At 44.0% G+C, this 16,575-nt stretch overlaps 1 protein-coding gene across 1 annotated transcript in view; it reads left to right on the plus strand.

Moving 5' to 3' along the window:
• The first annotated feature begins 77 nt into the window (after positions 1 to 77).
• LOC147019084 (agrin-like) overlaps positions 78 to 16,575 on the plus strand; it is a 182,989-nt gene continuing 166,491 nt past the window's right edge. The window contains exons 1-2 of the mRNA XM_085899319.1: positions 78 to 365; positions 15,792 to 16,035. Of these exons, the coding sequence (XP_085755445.1) occupies positions 144 to 365; positions 15,792 to 16,035 (466 nt within the window). The 5' untranslated portion in view covers positions 78 to 143. The remainder of the gene's footprint in view (positions 366 to 15,791; positions 16,036 to 16,575) is intronic.

The following is a 16,575-nucleotide window of genomic DNA, read 5'->3' on the forward strand; positions in this document are numbered from 1 at the left end:
TGCGGCCATTCTGCATCTTCCCATCTCGGCCATGGAGGGAGGAGTGAGGGACGCACGTAGAATGGGAGGAGGTGGTTGGGGGGGAGGGGGTTGATTCAAACGGGTGCAGACAAGGAGACAGGACGGAGACGAGCGGAATCGCCATGGACACCGCACGGGGTACCCGGGTACGGCGGCCGTGCCTCTCTCTCTCATCCCTTCCTGCCATCCTGTGCGTTCTGTGCGCCTCGTTCTCGCTCTGCTTCACCGCCGTGCCGGCATGCACGGAACCCCCGCTGCTCGAGCGTGCGTCTCGCGCCACCATCGTGCTCACGGGCACAGTGCGCGAGATACGGCCGGTGGGGCGTGCGACGCCAGCATGGCAGGTCAGTCTTGTCCGAGTCGAGTCCAAACCTGTCCGCTCGGTCCCTCCACTTCCGATGCACCTGCCTGCAAATATTTCTGATCATTTGTCGTTGGCTTAATTCGGACAATATATGTCTTGCTCTGTATTCGAACCTGGGTTCATTGCTTAAATATATTATCTTTAAATCGATTATTGATGAACAAATTAAGTACTTTTAATATTGATTATTATGGATGACACATTTATTCGAAATTGCTCCCTTCACCTGATTCCTCTGTGGGAAGCAATTCACTTGCCCTGGACCTTTGAAAGTAAATTTGAACAGGACTGTAAACCTCGAGTTGCTCGAGACGGGTTACTTGATGTAATTGGGTTATTCTGTCTTGGTTTGTGTTCCAAGGGTGATGAATCTGAAAATTTAATCATGATCAGACCTTTAAGTGGGGGTATGAGTGTGTACCTTCCTCCTAATGTACAGAATAATCCATACACTACTACTACTACGAGTACTACTACTACGAGTACTACTACTTTTCCAGCTCAAATTATTCCCACCTTGGGGTCCCCAAGGTGGGAATAATTTGAGCTGGAAAAGTTGGGGAGCATTTCACACCGAAGTCTTTCACGAACCGGTTGGACAGTGCTGACGTTCGACTGAAAGCGATTTGGGCAGGAATTTGTAATTTGTTCACGAGTCGCCCACTCTTCATGAAAGACAGAAGAATCTTTAACGTCCACCAACGAACAGTGCTGGCAGAGGGGTCTTTCAGCTTAACGTTTTTTCTGATATACATGTGAAACACCAGGATGGCAGTTCATCATCATCCCATCGTCCCATCATCCCATATGAGGTGGGATGATGTTCTTCCCTGCTTCAGCAAAACTTAGTGTGTGAGCCTGCATGATGTTTCACTGAAGGTCAAATCTTCATTTCCCACCACCCCCCACGAAAAATACCAATACCTGTTCAAATTAACTTTGAACGATTGAACTTCCACAACGTGTTGTGAGAGTCCAGTCGTAGACCACTCGGTTCCTGAAGAACTTTCTTCTAACTTCCAAGCGACTCCTTTCTTTAAACAATAGCTGGGTCGACATTTGAACCCGGCTTGGCAGCCCAGACGCGAGTGTGCAAACTTCTCGGCCACCCTGACAGCCTTGTGACATAATTTATACGGTGTGAAATAAATAGCATCAGTTTCCATTGTGTTATTCATAGGTTTGATGTTCGTACTCGTTGGAGTACTCGTTAGATGTTCAATCCCAACTGAACAACAGCAAGCCATTAGTTATGTAATCCTACACCATGTTTCTTTCCTTAACCATCCACAATGCAGGAAAACAGCAACAAACTAGAACGGTACTCGGTTGAGTGTATACCTTCGCCAGGCTAAACAGTTTACATTTTGTATCCCACTGATCGGCCGTATCTGGATCCGAATCTGAACCAAAATCTAATTGGCTGATTCTTGTTACCGAACCAACTCGTCTGCCGAGTTTTGTCAAGACTCATCCACACCTTTTTGAGATATCATGATATATATTATTTTTGGCCCCATCTCTCAATGGTGAAAAAGCACTTATAAATTAAACAAATTGTCGTATCCAGATTCAGATTTTCACCAACATCAAATAAAATCTTCCTCGTCACACACTCAACCTCTCCACCAAATTTAATCTGAATCCGTCCATTTTATTCCAAACGTCCAATATACCTTTCCAGGGAGACCATTCCATGCATTAACTACTCTCTGAGTGGAAGTCCCCTGCCTTACTACCATCTTAACTCTCTTCTTTACTCTCAGGCTATGGCCCCTGGTCCTATCACCGTCTACTGTGTCGAATAATTCATTTGCACTTATTTTATCTCCATCTTTCCGAACCTTAAACATCTGTCATATCTTCTCGTAATCGCCTCCTTTCTCGTGTATAAAGCCCTGTCTCCTTCAGCCGCTCCTCATAGCTAAGTCTAGCTAGGCCCGGAATCAATCGAGTCGCCCTGCGCTGAACCCTCTCGATGGCATCTATGTCCTTCCTAAGTTGTGGTGACAAAAACTGCACACAATATTCTTGATGTGGCCCTCCCTAAATTCCTGTACAATGTTAACACCACCTCTTTTGATTTATAATTGCACCTTCTCTGAATACAACCTGAAACCCTATTTGCTTTACCTGGAGACCTTTTGTCCTATGTTGACCTGTTGTCCTCTGTTGACCTTTTGGCCTATGTTGACCTCAAAAATAATTGGTGGTTGAATTCAGTGACCTGATATACAAATCCTCTTAAAATTTCAAGTCAATGGGATGAAAATGGATGATTCTAGAAATTTGGCCTATGTTGACCATTTGACCTTTTGACCTTTAGACCTTAAAAATAATTGGTGGTTGAATTCACTGACATGATTTACAAATCCTGTTCAAGTTTCAAGTGATTCTGATAAAAATTGATAATTTCAGAAATCTGATGAAGTTATTGATCTTTGGTTCATGTTGACCATTTGACCTCAAAAACAATAGGCTTCTTGCTTATGATGAACTCCACCAGGTGGTGAAGTTTCTTGAAGATCAGTTTAAAATTGCGACCTGTAGGAAGGGCCCGATTAACCTTTTTTGGGCCGGGTGCCAAACAAATTTGTGGGCCACAATTTGGGGACCCATTGCAAAATGCAGATCGACACAGAAGTAGTCTTAAACACACACACAGCTGAATATAAGTTTTATTTACAATACTTACAATTTGAAGTCGAAGCAGAAGCACTCCAACTGAAGTAGCTGCTGATACGAGACAGTTTTGCTGAATTTTCATCCTTTATCTGCTTTACACCTGCGTTTCTTCCCTCCATGTTAAGTGCTGTTTCTGCTTCATCAGGATGAAGATTATACCCCACTGTAGTTTATGAGTGCCGCTCAAATGTTTCTTCATCGTTTGTGTTACTAATTATCCAGTTGTCCTTTAAACTAACTATAACTCTTCTGCTCTGCATGTGTGATACTCCAACTGGAATGCCCACCATTAACAGTGTGGACTGTGGTGACGTCATGCGCCAGGAAATGGTGGTATGTTTTTTTCAATTCAAATACATAGTCTTGTAAAAGTATCATTAAATTTGATATGTATATATATATATATATATATATATATATATATATATATATATATATATATATATATATATATATATATATATATATATATATATATACATCAGCCACTATGGTCCCCTTCTGAGTGTGGGCTGGCACCGGCACTGCCTGTAGGCAGTTGACAGACAGACAAACGAACAGAGGGACAGACAGACAGAATAACAAAGTTGACTGACCAAAGCTTGGAGTTTGTGAAGCAACCCTGAGAGCGGAGAGCGTTTGGCCCTGATCCCCGCCTCGGAATCCGCTCTACTCGACTCGGGCTTCTTCGCAGACACGGTCTCCACGCGTGCGGCTGTGGACCGAGCCGCACGACCATTATCAGGTGCCGCACCACGGAGCACTCCTTTCCACAAAGACTCTCAGGTACCGAGAACTGCGACCCCCAGCTCGTCTCTCCCTCTCTGGCTGCGGGAGTCTTTTAATAAATCATCTGGGTGTGCGTCTGAGTGTGTGGGGCCGTCTGGTAAGTAGAAACTGTTTAAGTGTTTATTCCATCATTGTAAATTCTTGCTTGTATTTTCCGCGATAAGTCTTGCCCTGTGTCCTTTTTCTCTTGTAAATTATTTGTAAATAAATGATTGTAGAAATGTTACCAGTTCGTTTCCGTCTTTTCCTTCATTGGTCCAGCATGGTTCGGATCTGAGTTTTAGCCGTGTTTTTCTACCCGATAATCCGTTCATCTCTGCCGGCATGGCTTTGGCAGTTCCGCTCGACTGCACCCGAACCGGATGTGGTAGTCAGTAGTTGGAACTCTATCGTAGTCGGTAGAGTGACCCGGTTCCAGCAAGACGTGCCGAGGGCGTGGAATCCCGGTAGTCGACATCGCGTAGTTAATTAGGAAAATTGGTTATAGACAAAAAGACCCTACGCTACGCGGTTGAGATATTGGCGTCCACGGTCGGTTCAGTGACCCGCCGGCTCACGGAAATATCAGGAGCGACGGCCTACAATTCCGGGGAGTCTGGTGGGAGCCGACGTAACCTCCCCCACCTAGCGGTCGTTCTCGCCACCGACCCCCGGCCTGCAACAATACACACACACACACACACACACACACACACACACACACACACACACACACACACACACACACACACACACACACACACACACACACACACACACACACACAGACACACAGACACACAGACACACAGACACACACACACACACACACACACATACATACATACATACATACATACATACATACATACATACATACATACATATATATATATATATATATATATATATATATATATATATATATATATATATATATATATATATATATATATATATATATATATATATATATATATATATATATATATATATAACAGAATAGCCAAGAGCCACCGTAAGCAGTAACCTTTAACGTAATATCAATATTCTCAAAGTAATGTTGATATCACTTTGTGTCGATTTGTTGACTGTCTCCTAATTTCCTAATTGATGTAAAAGCACATTTGTAATCTCTCGTAATGTCCTTAATCCTACATGTGATGCCAGCTACAAGCTATTACATGAGTCTTGGACGGTGTAGGGGAATGGATTGACTAACTATGAAAACTGGCCTTGTCATGGTGATAACCATTTTGTACCATGGTTGAAAATTTCATGAAGAACCATCTATCGATAATTCCAGCAATGTGTGTGTGTGTGTGTGTCTGTGACCATTGTTTCTCGACAACCACTGGTCCGATCTAATTGAAACTTGCCAGGTATATTGCTGGGGACCTGAGGATGTGCCTTCTCAATGTTTTATATTAATCGGATGAGTGCTTCCCAAGTTATGGCCATTTATTTACCAACCAATGACAGGACACGTTGCTGCGTAGGGTGGCCGTTGGGGAAGAGATTATCAGCCGCATTCCCCATTACGGGTTACAACGTACGCACTTCTGGATTGTGATGACTGAGTGTACATTCGAATAATTTCTCGATTTCTTCTGCACATTAATAGATAAACACAATGCCCCAATCCAGTCGTCGTTTACGAGAGTGAAGGAACGGCCTGTGTGGTTGTTTGAAAGCTTTTTTTTCTTCTTTTCTTCTTCTTCTCTTTTTGTTTTTCCTTGCGATGACATTGCGAAAAGGCAAAATACATTGGCGCTAATTGAATAATTGGCCATTAAAACTAAATTGCGAATAATCCTAACTGCGATATGCGAACTTCCGGACAGTGAGGACTTAACTACTGGACTTCCGGATAGTGACGATTACTGTATTCTTTCTCGATTTTTTTCTCGATTTATCGACTTACTGTATTCTTTCTTTCTCGATTTCTGTACTTTCTTGATTTCTTTCTCGATTTTCTTAAACACAATGTCCCAATCCAGTCAGTGACGATTACTGTATTCTTTCTCGATTTTTTCTCGATTTTTTTCCAGTCAGTGACGATTGCTGTATTCTTTCTTTCTCGATTTCTGTACTTTCTCGATTTCTTTCTCGATTTTCAAAAACACAATGCCCCAATCCAGTCATTGTTTACGACAGCGAAGGAACGAAGCTGCGCGTCATGCACACGCAATGGAATCTAACGAAGCATGAGCTGCTCGCTTGACACGCGACGCAACGCGCGTGACAAGGCGTCGTGCAGCTGAAACTGATGAAGAACTAACTGCTCGCTTGGCAGACAACACTGAACGTGAGGCAAGGTGTCATTTAGAAGAAACGGATGAAGAACGAAATGCTCGCTTGGCAGACAACACTGGACGGGAGGCAAGGCGTCGTGCAGAAGAAACGGATGAAGAATGAGCTGCTCGCTTGGCAGACAACAATGAACGCGAGGCAAGGCGTCGTGCAGAAGAAACTGATGAAGAACGAGCTGCTCGCTTGGCAGACAACACTGAACGCGAGGCAAGGCGTCGTGCAGAAGAAATCCCTCACCAGCGAGAAGACCGGCAAGTAAGGGATGCCCTGCGCCATCAGGACGTACACCGTGCGAGACGAGAGCAGGCTCACCGTGAGAATCGCAACCTTGCTCGATACGATGATACTGATTTCTTCCGAGAGGAACTTCATGTTGAGTACAGGCACGCGTTGAGCAGGACCTCATGTACGGGCACGCGAGAGGGAAGGAACGGCCTGTGTGGTTGTTGGTTCTGGCACGCGGTTTGAAAGTATATATATATATATATATATATATATATATATATATATATATATATATATATATATATATATATATGTTTTTTTTTTGCATGTACGGCCACACACGTACAGGCATTCACCTACGGGCATGCACTTGTCGATCTATAATTCCAGCAATCTCTGTGTGTGTGTGCGTGTGTGTGTGTGTGTGTGTGTGTGTGTGTGTGTGTGTGTGTGTGTGTGTGTGTGTGTGTGTGTCTGTGACCGCTGTTTCTCGACAACCACTAGTCCGATCTAATTGAAACTTGCAAGGTATATTGCTGGGGACCTGAGAATGTGCCTTTTCAAGGTTTGATATTAATCGGACAAGTGCTTCCCAAGTTATGGCCATTTATTTACCAACCAATGACAGGACACGTTGCTGCGGCCATTTATTTACCAACCAATGACAGGACACGTTGCTGCGTAGGCGTGGCCAATGGGGAAGAGAACCTCAGCCGCGTTCGCCATTACGGGTTTTTTCTCTTCTCTTCTCTTTATGTGTTTCCTTGCGAAAAGGCAAAATACATTGGCGCTAATTGAATAATTGGCCATTAAAACTAATAATTTATCAAAACGTTGGGCAGATCCAGCAGCCTCCGCATTCTTGCCCTGGACGACGAAACAAAGAAGAAGCGCTGTTTCCTCAGCAATGTTGTTTATGAAGAGGTGCTAACGAGATAAAGATGTGTACAATGTACATGGAGACAATTTTTATTATTATTTATTTATTGAAGAAAAATTGTTCTGAAAATAATTTATCAAAAAAAGTGCACAACTTTTTTTTGTTTCCAATTGTCAAAACGGTGTGGCCTTTGGAAGTGTTAAGGAATTCAGCTCTACTCAACATGCTTGCCAACGAAATACATCTCAATTTGGTGGTATGCTTTGCAAACTATTTTTTTTTAAAACTATTTTCGAACTAAAACAATTCAAACATGGAATACCTAATGACACTGTACTTTCAGGTCTCCTACAAATCCTACCCTGTCGCCTCACCATGGCATAGGAGTGGCAATGGTCAATGGCAGCGAATGTCATGGCTAGCAAAGACAGGGAGGTAAACTTGATTTTAATTTGGATTTAAATTAACTCTTTGTGTGTAAGTATCACAGCAGTTGTTTCTTCAATGGAGCGATAATTCGTGGAATGCATGTGAACATTCCGTACGGGCATGCACTACTTCTGGATAGTGATGACTTACTGTATTCTAATAATTTCTCGATTTCTTATGCGCATTTATAGATAAACACATGCCCCAATCCAGTCGTCGTTTACGAGAGTGAAGGAACGGCCTGTGTGGTTGTTGTTTCTGGCATGCGGTTTGAAAGTTTTTTTTTGTATGTATGGCCACGCATGTACGGGCACGCGAGAGCGAAGAAACAGCCTGTGTGGTTGTTTCTGGCAAGCGGTTTTAAAGTATATATATATATATATATATATATATATATATATATATATATATATATATATATATATATATATATATATATATATATATATATATACAGGCCCGTCGCTAGGCAGGGGCGTTTGGGTGCAATGCCCCCCCCATGGCGCATCTGGTGCCCCCCCACTTGTACGCCACCCATTTATGCCCTGTTGAACTCTGTGAACAACTTAGTGTTTAAGGATGAGCGCCCACTGTGAACTTGCTGTTTAAAAGTTCACCTGTGTGAACTAAAACCCTTATTCCAGATGTTCAACATGGTGAATAATTAGGCCTTCTTGGATAAACTGTTCTTTAATAATATCCTTCTTTGAATAAGAATCAAGAGATAAGTCAAGTGTGCGCATCTCCAAATGCAATTGGCAAGACAACACAGTCCAAGACCACAAGATAAAAGATAATAACGCAAGCACCAACGCCAGCAGCCAAGACGACAGACAGTCACAAGACCTCGTGTCGAATGTCGATGTGTGTGGTTAAATATATCGTGGATCATTTAGTTTTAAGGAATAGCCAATCAGCGTATTCGATATGGAGACCCGATTGAGCAGGTTACCTGATTGGTTGTAAGTTAGGTATAAATGTAATATCGTCATAATATGATAATATGATTAAGGAAAAGACATAAATTTACATTATTAAAGATGAAGTGCACGTGCACCACGTGACCTTCACAACCCGTCAACCCTCCATCTTACAAAAGCAATTTTATAATAAAAATAAAAAATATGTGTGTTTGCAATCGTGCTTACATTTGAAATTATGCAGATAAAACCTGTTTTTGATGGATGCATCATTTAATAAATAAAACCGTCAACCGTGAAATCTCGTGAGTCGCGAGATGAGTGACGCGAGGAACGAGGGACGAGTCACGGAGCACGAGCTCGCAGCAGGAGAAAAAGACGAGGATGATGGAGAAACGAAATGGCTCAGAAAAGCAAAAAATGCAAGCGACGAAAATGAAGAAGATGATGAGACATGTTGTGGGAGGAGTTGGAGGAGGAGGAGGAGGAAAAGACGATCATGTCGATGAAATACTGACAGAAGCTGGCCAACCTGGCCAAGCCAGCAACGTCAGCCCTGCGGCTGGAGCCCCAGTGGAGACAGCCGGGTTGCCACGCTCGGCGGCGGCCTCGGGATCAGGTGTGACTGTCAAGTCGCTTTCCGATGATGTTGGAAGTGAGAGACCGAATCGAGTTGTTGTACAGCGGTACCCTGGCCATCTGTTGCAGAACAAGAGTCGCTCGTTTGTGTCCTCGTGGTACCAGACTAATGAATGGCTGGAATACAGTGTGCAGACAGATGCAGCATTCTGCTATCCATGTAGGAAGTTTAACACCGCACGTGGCCCAGTGGACTGTACTTTCCCTGTGCGAGGCTACCGGAATTGGAAACATGCCGTTGTGAAAGGCAGGGGGTTTCACAAACATGCAACTTCAAAGGAACATTTAACTTGTGTTTTGAGGTGGAAGGAGAATGAGAGGCGCATCGATTGTGGTGAGGAGATTTCCACACTCCTCAATGCTGACCAGCTAAATAGAAACCGGTACTATGTGTCTGCTTTTATAGATGTTGTGGGATTTCTCGCCAAAAATCAGATACCTTTTAGAGGGAGCCTTCATAATTTTGAGGATATGTCAGACGGGCACAGTGGGCTCTTCCTCTCGCTTTTAAACTACACACTCAAAAAAGACACCGAGCTCGCCAAAATAATAAAGCATATCCCACGAAACGCAAGCTATACTAGTCCGGAAATGCAGAATGAACTGATCTGCACATTGAGTAATGTTGTGACGGATGCCATCGTGGAAGAAGTAGGTACATCGTGGTTTACCATCAATGTGGATGGGACGAGGGACCCCACTGAATGTGAGAAGATATCAATCATCATTCGCTTTGTATCGGCATCAAATGAAGCAACAGAGCATCTACTCACAATAGCTACAGCCGACGCTGGAGATGCAAAAACATTGACAGACCTAATAATGGCAGAGCTGACAAAAACAGGACTTGACACGTCAAAAATATTAAGTCAGGTGTACGACGGGGCTTCGGTAATGGCTGGGAAGCACGGTGGGGTGCAAAAGTTGTTGCAAGAGATATTGGAAAGAGAAATCCCCTATGTGCACTGCTTAAATCACCAACTCCATCTGGTAGTTATCCATGCACTGGCAGCAGAGAAAGCTGTCACTGATTTCCTCAAGGTTTGTTGTTGCCTGTACAAATTCTTCAGAAAGCCCACTGTTGCTGCACAGTATGAAGGTGAGCGGTTAAAACGACTTCTTGATCAAAGGTGGACGGGACATTTAGCCACCGTGTCTGTGATCATAGGATCTTTTAAGGATATCACATCCTTACTGTCGGAGATTGATGCAGAGCGCGCCTACGGTGCAGAGATGAGGATGGAGGCTATTGGGCTTTTGCGGGAAGTCTCTGTGCCTGCCTTCATGTTCATTGTTATCTTTGTACAAAAACTGTTGATGTTGTTAGATGGCCCTAACAGACTCTTGCAGGCAGAGGACATGGACTTGCTAACGGGGTTGGAACTGGTGGCGAGTGTTACAGAGTGCGTGAAGAAACTCCGCTCTGAGGATGAGTTCACTGATCTGTGGAACAAGGCCAACGATGCTCGCACTTCTACACCTGCACCACCAAAACGGAGACGCACAATGCATAAGAACCTGGAACAGTTTGTAGTTTTGGAGACTACAGGACAAAACAACGACAATGACAAGACGGAACTGCAGAGGGATTTTACAGCGCAATTGACACTGTGCTTGGCGAGATCACTCCGCGCTTCAGTGAGCGCAACACACAACTCGCCCGTTCACTCGCTGCCTTGAATCCTGAAAATGGCACGTTTTTGGACCCCACTTGCTCCAGCACATCATGACATTAACAAAGTCAACCATCAGTGAAACGGAGTATGTGGTTGCAAAGCAGTTTATTCGCTCACAGACAGAAAAGCAGCCAAACGAGAGATGGACAAAACAAAAACTCCTCTCAACGTACCACAAAACGCTGGAAGCCATGCCAAGTGTAGTGACTGCTATGAGACTTGGACTAATATTTGGTGCATCCACTGCCATGTGTGAAAACTCATTCTCAACATTGAGGAATGTCTTCACTGACCATCGACGGTCCATGCGCCATGCACGCAAGGCACAACTGGTACAGCTGACCTTCGAGAGAGACCTCACACGTAAATGCCTGAATGAATGGAAGGAGAAGGTCCTCAGAAGATTCCACACCGAGACACGTCACCTGCAGCTCTTATGACAGCGAGTACAGCGGTATAAAAACTATACGAGGAGTTCAGATTGTGTGTGTGACTACTGGTGATGCGTGTGTGGTTGTGGTTGCAGTGTGGTTGTGGTCAGCACCCGCCGTGGTCGGCTGCTTTGTACTTCTGATGTTTAAGTTAAATGTTGTATTTGGTGCTTTGCATATCCCATATCTAGTGCTTTGTGCATAACCTTACCTCTGTGTAATTGACTGCTTTAAATGCGGACCTTGTGGTATCTTCAGGCTGGTTGTATTTGCTGTTGATAGTTTAACGTGATGATCGCAGGTCATAGTCGACTGTATCTTATTTCAAAGTGCACTGATTCTGGTGCCAACCTCCCCCGTTTTGTCATTGTATCTCTGGTATATTAATTTTCTCATGCCAATTCTTGACAACACCTTGTATAAGTTCACCTGAATTGGTGCCAATTGTCTAATCATTGAATATCTGCATTGTGAATGTGCCAGTTTGTTGCGGCTCTCCTGCATTCGAATAATTTTAGGCCAAAAACATCGGAACATATTAAATCTTGCTGAGATTAATTTGGTTAATATGCGACGGCAACCTCAGTATAGATGTGTCAATGCTGCATGAATACAATAGTATACCGGGTTATCAAAAAATTAAATATCATAATTGTGCCCCCCCCCATCCAGATCATATGCCCCCCTTAATACTGAGCCCTGGCTATGGGCCTGTATATATATATATATATATATATATATATATATATATATATATATATATATATATATATATATATATATATATATATATATATATATATATATATATATATATATATTGTTACGGTTGTGGAAATTCACAGAATACCATTCAGGTTCCCCAGAGGTCAGTTATTTAGGTAAGTGTGTGCTCCAGGTTATATTTCCCAACCAATGTATAACGGGAATTGTTCGAGTGCCGGGCTGTGCATCTTTGAGGTAGTGTTATTACCTTCGCATTCTGCAAAAGGTTATGTGTTGGTCGCTGTGTATTTATTTATTTATTTATTTATTTGTGAATATGTGTGTGCGTGTGTTTGTTTGTTATTCGCATAACTCAGAAAGTATGAAACCAAATCGCTTGAAATTTGGTGGGATGATGGGTTATTATCCAAGGAACATTTGATTAGATTTTGGGAGCGATCGGGTCAAACGTCAAGGTCACGGAAAGGTCAAAGTCGTATTTTTACCATAGCGCAGTCAATTTTGATCTAATTGGCATGCAACCGATGCCAAAATGTTCAGAATTCATTGCCCAATCTTGTGATGGGTGACATGAAACAATTACGTCATTACCCTTGTTAGCGGTTGGGGGTCAAAGGTCAGTGGGGTCACGACCTTTCAAAATATGCGGTTTTTGTCATAACACGGTCAAATCAAAACCGATTTGCATGAAACCAACACCAAAATGTTCACTGTTCTGTTCCCCCCACTCTCATGCCAAGAACAAAAAAGTAGCGGAGGTGAAGGTATGCGCTCTACCGAGTGCCCATTCTAGTTCTTTTCTATCTTTATTTTAACAATAACAACAACAACAACAACTACAACCCACGGCCGTGTTTGACGGTGATCTCCAACACGGCCACGTTTTGACGGCAAGATCGGATCAAAACGGCGTTACCCTCCGAAAGAGCTGGCCAATCGAAAGTGAGAAGGGCGGAGCCTGCCGGGGGAGAAGGGTCGAAGGCAAAAGAGCGAGCACCCCCGGACCTGATAAAGAGCCGTGCTGGAATGCCGAGGAGTTTGAGTTGGGCTGGGCCATTGGAGAGAGTCTGGAGTCGAGTGTTGGAGTCCGGAGAGTTGGGGAGAGCGCTTGAGTTGGGCGCTGGACTTTGTGGTTTGCAGTCGGCGGTGGGAGTGGAGAGACGCCCCGTTGGGAGCTGGAGAGTTCGGAGTTTGGGCAGTTGGTTCGCTGGGGGTTCGCCGGCACAACCAGGAGGCCTACAGTCGAGACCCGTTCACTCCTCCAGCACCTTGTCGGCTAGGCCAGGCTGCAGTGGAGGCCGGTTGACCAAGGGAGCCAGTCGGAGCTCGGGGGTCCGGGCAAAGACACCGAGGGTCACCGAACCAGGACCCAGCGAGTCACCATGAGGGTGGCCAGGTAACCCGCCCGGTCTCTCGGAGCCCCTTCGGTCAGCCCGGCTCCGAGCAATCATAAAGGCTTACGAGCCCGGTTCTTTTTTTCTGGGGTTTTGAATGAAAGTCTGTGGCACCTTGTCTACCTAAGTAGAACTGATTAAGTGCATGATTGTGTACATAACAATAGACATCGGCTGTAGGTTTTTTCTCGTGTCCTATCCCATTCCCCCATTCATTGCATATGTGCATTTGAAATAAATGTTCCCATTTTTGAATGTTAACCTGCTCGTTGTATCACTTTCTGCCATTGACTGCCATTATGGTTTGGAATATTAGCTGGCTGATTAGCAAGCCGATAAAACGTACATCTGGTCCGACGGGACTTGGCGATATAAAACCGCTCGGCAATCGCATACGGAACGAGCTGCTTAAGCGGCTCGTTTTCGTGCAGCACCCGTCGAGGTATAAACTCCCGGTATTTCTGTCCGTGCGAATAGTTAGGTATATCGACAATTCGGCGATCGACCCTGTAGCGCGTGGACAGAAGAGTTGGCTGGTTTATGGTGTGTTAAAAACACCCGTAGCTGGGTTTCGGCGTTGATCCGGAAGCTGCGACTAGATTGCCACGTTTGGTGGGCGCGCACGGCCGTAATTAGGCTAAAGGCGGTCATCCACACGCCGAACGGGTGAAATCTACAACAATATGTTTTTTTTTGCACGTATGGCCACGCACGTACGGGCACGTGAGAGTGAAGGAATGGCCTGTGTGGTTGTTGTTCCTGGCATGTGGTTTGAAAGTTTTTTTTTTTTTTGGTTTGCACGTACGGCCACGCACCTACGGGCATGCACTAGTGCTGTAAACATGGAGTTTTGAGTCCAGATATACCAAATAATGATACAGGAGAGAGCAATGTAACTTCTTTCATCGACAATATTTATTTCTTCATTTTAAAAATTTTTTTTTGTGTTCCAAACATTTTTCATTTGCTTTTTTGTGGGCTGGCAGGAAAGGTTTGAGGTACACTCACCTCTAAGCTGTGTAACCTGGTTTTGAATACTGTCATCCCGGTGTTTCACTTGTAAGGCAATAGACACATTGATGTGTGCAACATCCATCATGGTAAGGACAGTAAGCCAGAGGACCCATCTGCCAGCAGTGGTCATTGGTGGACGTCACAGATCCCATGGTGGCTTTTGCGAAGAGTAGGCGAATCCTGAACAGCTTACAAATTCCTGGCCAAATCAGCTTGGCCGGCCTGTTTGAGAATGACTTGAGCCAAAAATGTTTCCTGGCTAACCGCACAAGACTATGGGAAAAAAATTGGGACCATTAAGGTAGTAGTTGTAGTAGTCACAGCAGTCGTAGCAGTACATCTCTTTATTTATTAATTTTTTGGAAACCTTAGTTGTCTAAACATTGTCTACTTTGTATCTCGTATTCAGACAAATGCAGTCATTCAATGCCGGTACATGAGTCTTAGATTGCTTGTATTGCCAATACTGTACGGTAGTTCTCATTATGACGTCATGTGTCGAACGCTAGTGATTACAAACAAACGAGAACAATGGTACTATGTGTTCCTCCAGCGAACGCCGATGCCACTGAGAAAAAGTAAGAATATTTTGCCCTTCCTGAAGCACTTCAGTCAAAATGTCCTCTGTGACTCACAACGTCGCCACTTGTACAATTGAGAAAGCTCGATTTGGTTACGATATCGCAACATGGCCTGAAACTCCTTTCTTCAGTCACGATATATCTCATGCACCTCTGTTTCGCTGCTGGATGGGTTCGTGATGTCGTAATATTACTCAAGCGTGTTTGTTCTATTGTCCTGAAGAAAAAATGGCTAACTCAAAGCATCGCAGCCCGGATGAATCACATAAATTCCCTCTATACAACGGGTTTGGGCTAACTACACATGTACCTATGGAGATATCTCACCTGAGGGCCCTTTATGGTGTAATGCGAATTTCCACAGCTGTAACAATATATATATATATATATATATATATATATATATATATATATATATATATATATATATATATATATATATATATACATGTGTATATATCTTCTTCTTCTTCTTCTTCTTCTTCTTTCGGCTGCTCCCGTGAGGGGTCGCCACAGCGGATCATCCGTATGATCCGCATAGTGATTTGGAACATGTTTTACACCGGATGCCCTTCCTGACGCAACTCTGACTCACAAATGGATGTCAATGACTTCATAATTGGCCTTTAGACCTTCAATTAGCATTGTTATATTAACTTGAACAAATGTACGTTTTTTGCTCCTGTTTCCACGTCCTCTGTCCTTAACGATGCTCGCGTGCTCAGGTGCAAGTGTGGCGTATCATGAAGGGCCTTGACGTGCTGGGGGTGGACAACCCTTTCGATAAGGCTTCCTCAGTGCTTATTCACAGCACACCAAGCAGGGCACAGATCTGCGATGCCAAAGCCCATGTGGGTGACACAAGGATTTTTTTCCTGGACTTCGACGCAACCAGTTCCCTGCAGTTGTCTTCCAGCCTCGTGCGGATATCGCTCAGGAACCTGCAAAATGTGGAGAAGGCCATTGTGGGTGAGTGCCATTTTCACAGAGTTGGTGTGTATGGAAGTCTTGATGATGCAAATCGGACAGACGATCCATCCATCCTTTATTTTGTTAACACGTATGGTTGTCTTTTGGTAATAGCATAATAACCTAAAGTATGCACACTCACCTCTGAGCTGTTAGCCTGTGTTTGAATGTCGACCCAGCTAGAAACTGTCATCCTGGTGTTTCGCAGGTATGGCGATTCATAAATGTGTGTGCCGTACATTGAGTGTGTGCGTGTGCCCGATGGGTATGCAGGGTGTGTGTGTTGGTGTCATTTTTGAAGAGTAGGTGGGTTATCGTTGGCACTATGGTCAAATGATAAATTCCTGCACCCGTTTGACTGCTGGGAAGGCAATGGCAAACCACCGAGCATAACACGTGCCAGGAATCTACTTCGGTGGCACCGACACTCCTAAAAGAGTGTGGCACATGTAATCATCACCATCATCGTGATGGCCTTTTGATATGATGCCATGAGCATATCATGCCAGCAGCTCTCAGATTTACTTTGTGTTGTTCATC

The sequence above is a fragment of the Eptatretus burgeri genome, chromosome 10 (assembly GCF_056783735.1).
Source record: "Eptatretus burgeri isolate ZD-2024b chromosome 10, Ebu_testis_v1, whole genome shotgun sequence".
Taxonomy (NCBI): domain Eukaryota; kingdom Metazoa; phylum Chordata; class Myxini; order Myxiniformes; family Myxinidae; genus Eptatretus; species Eptatretus burgeri.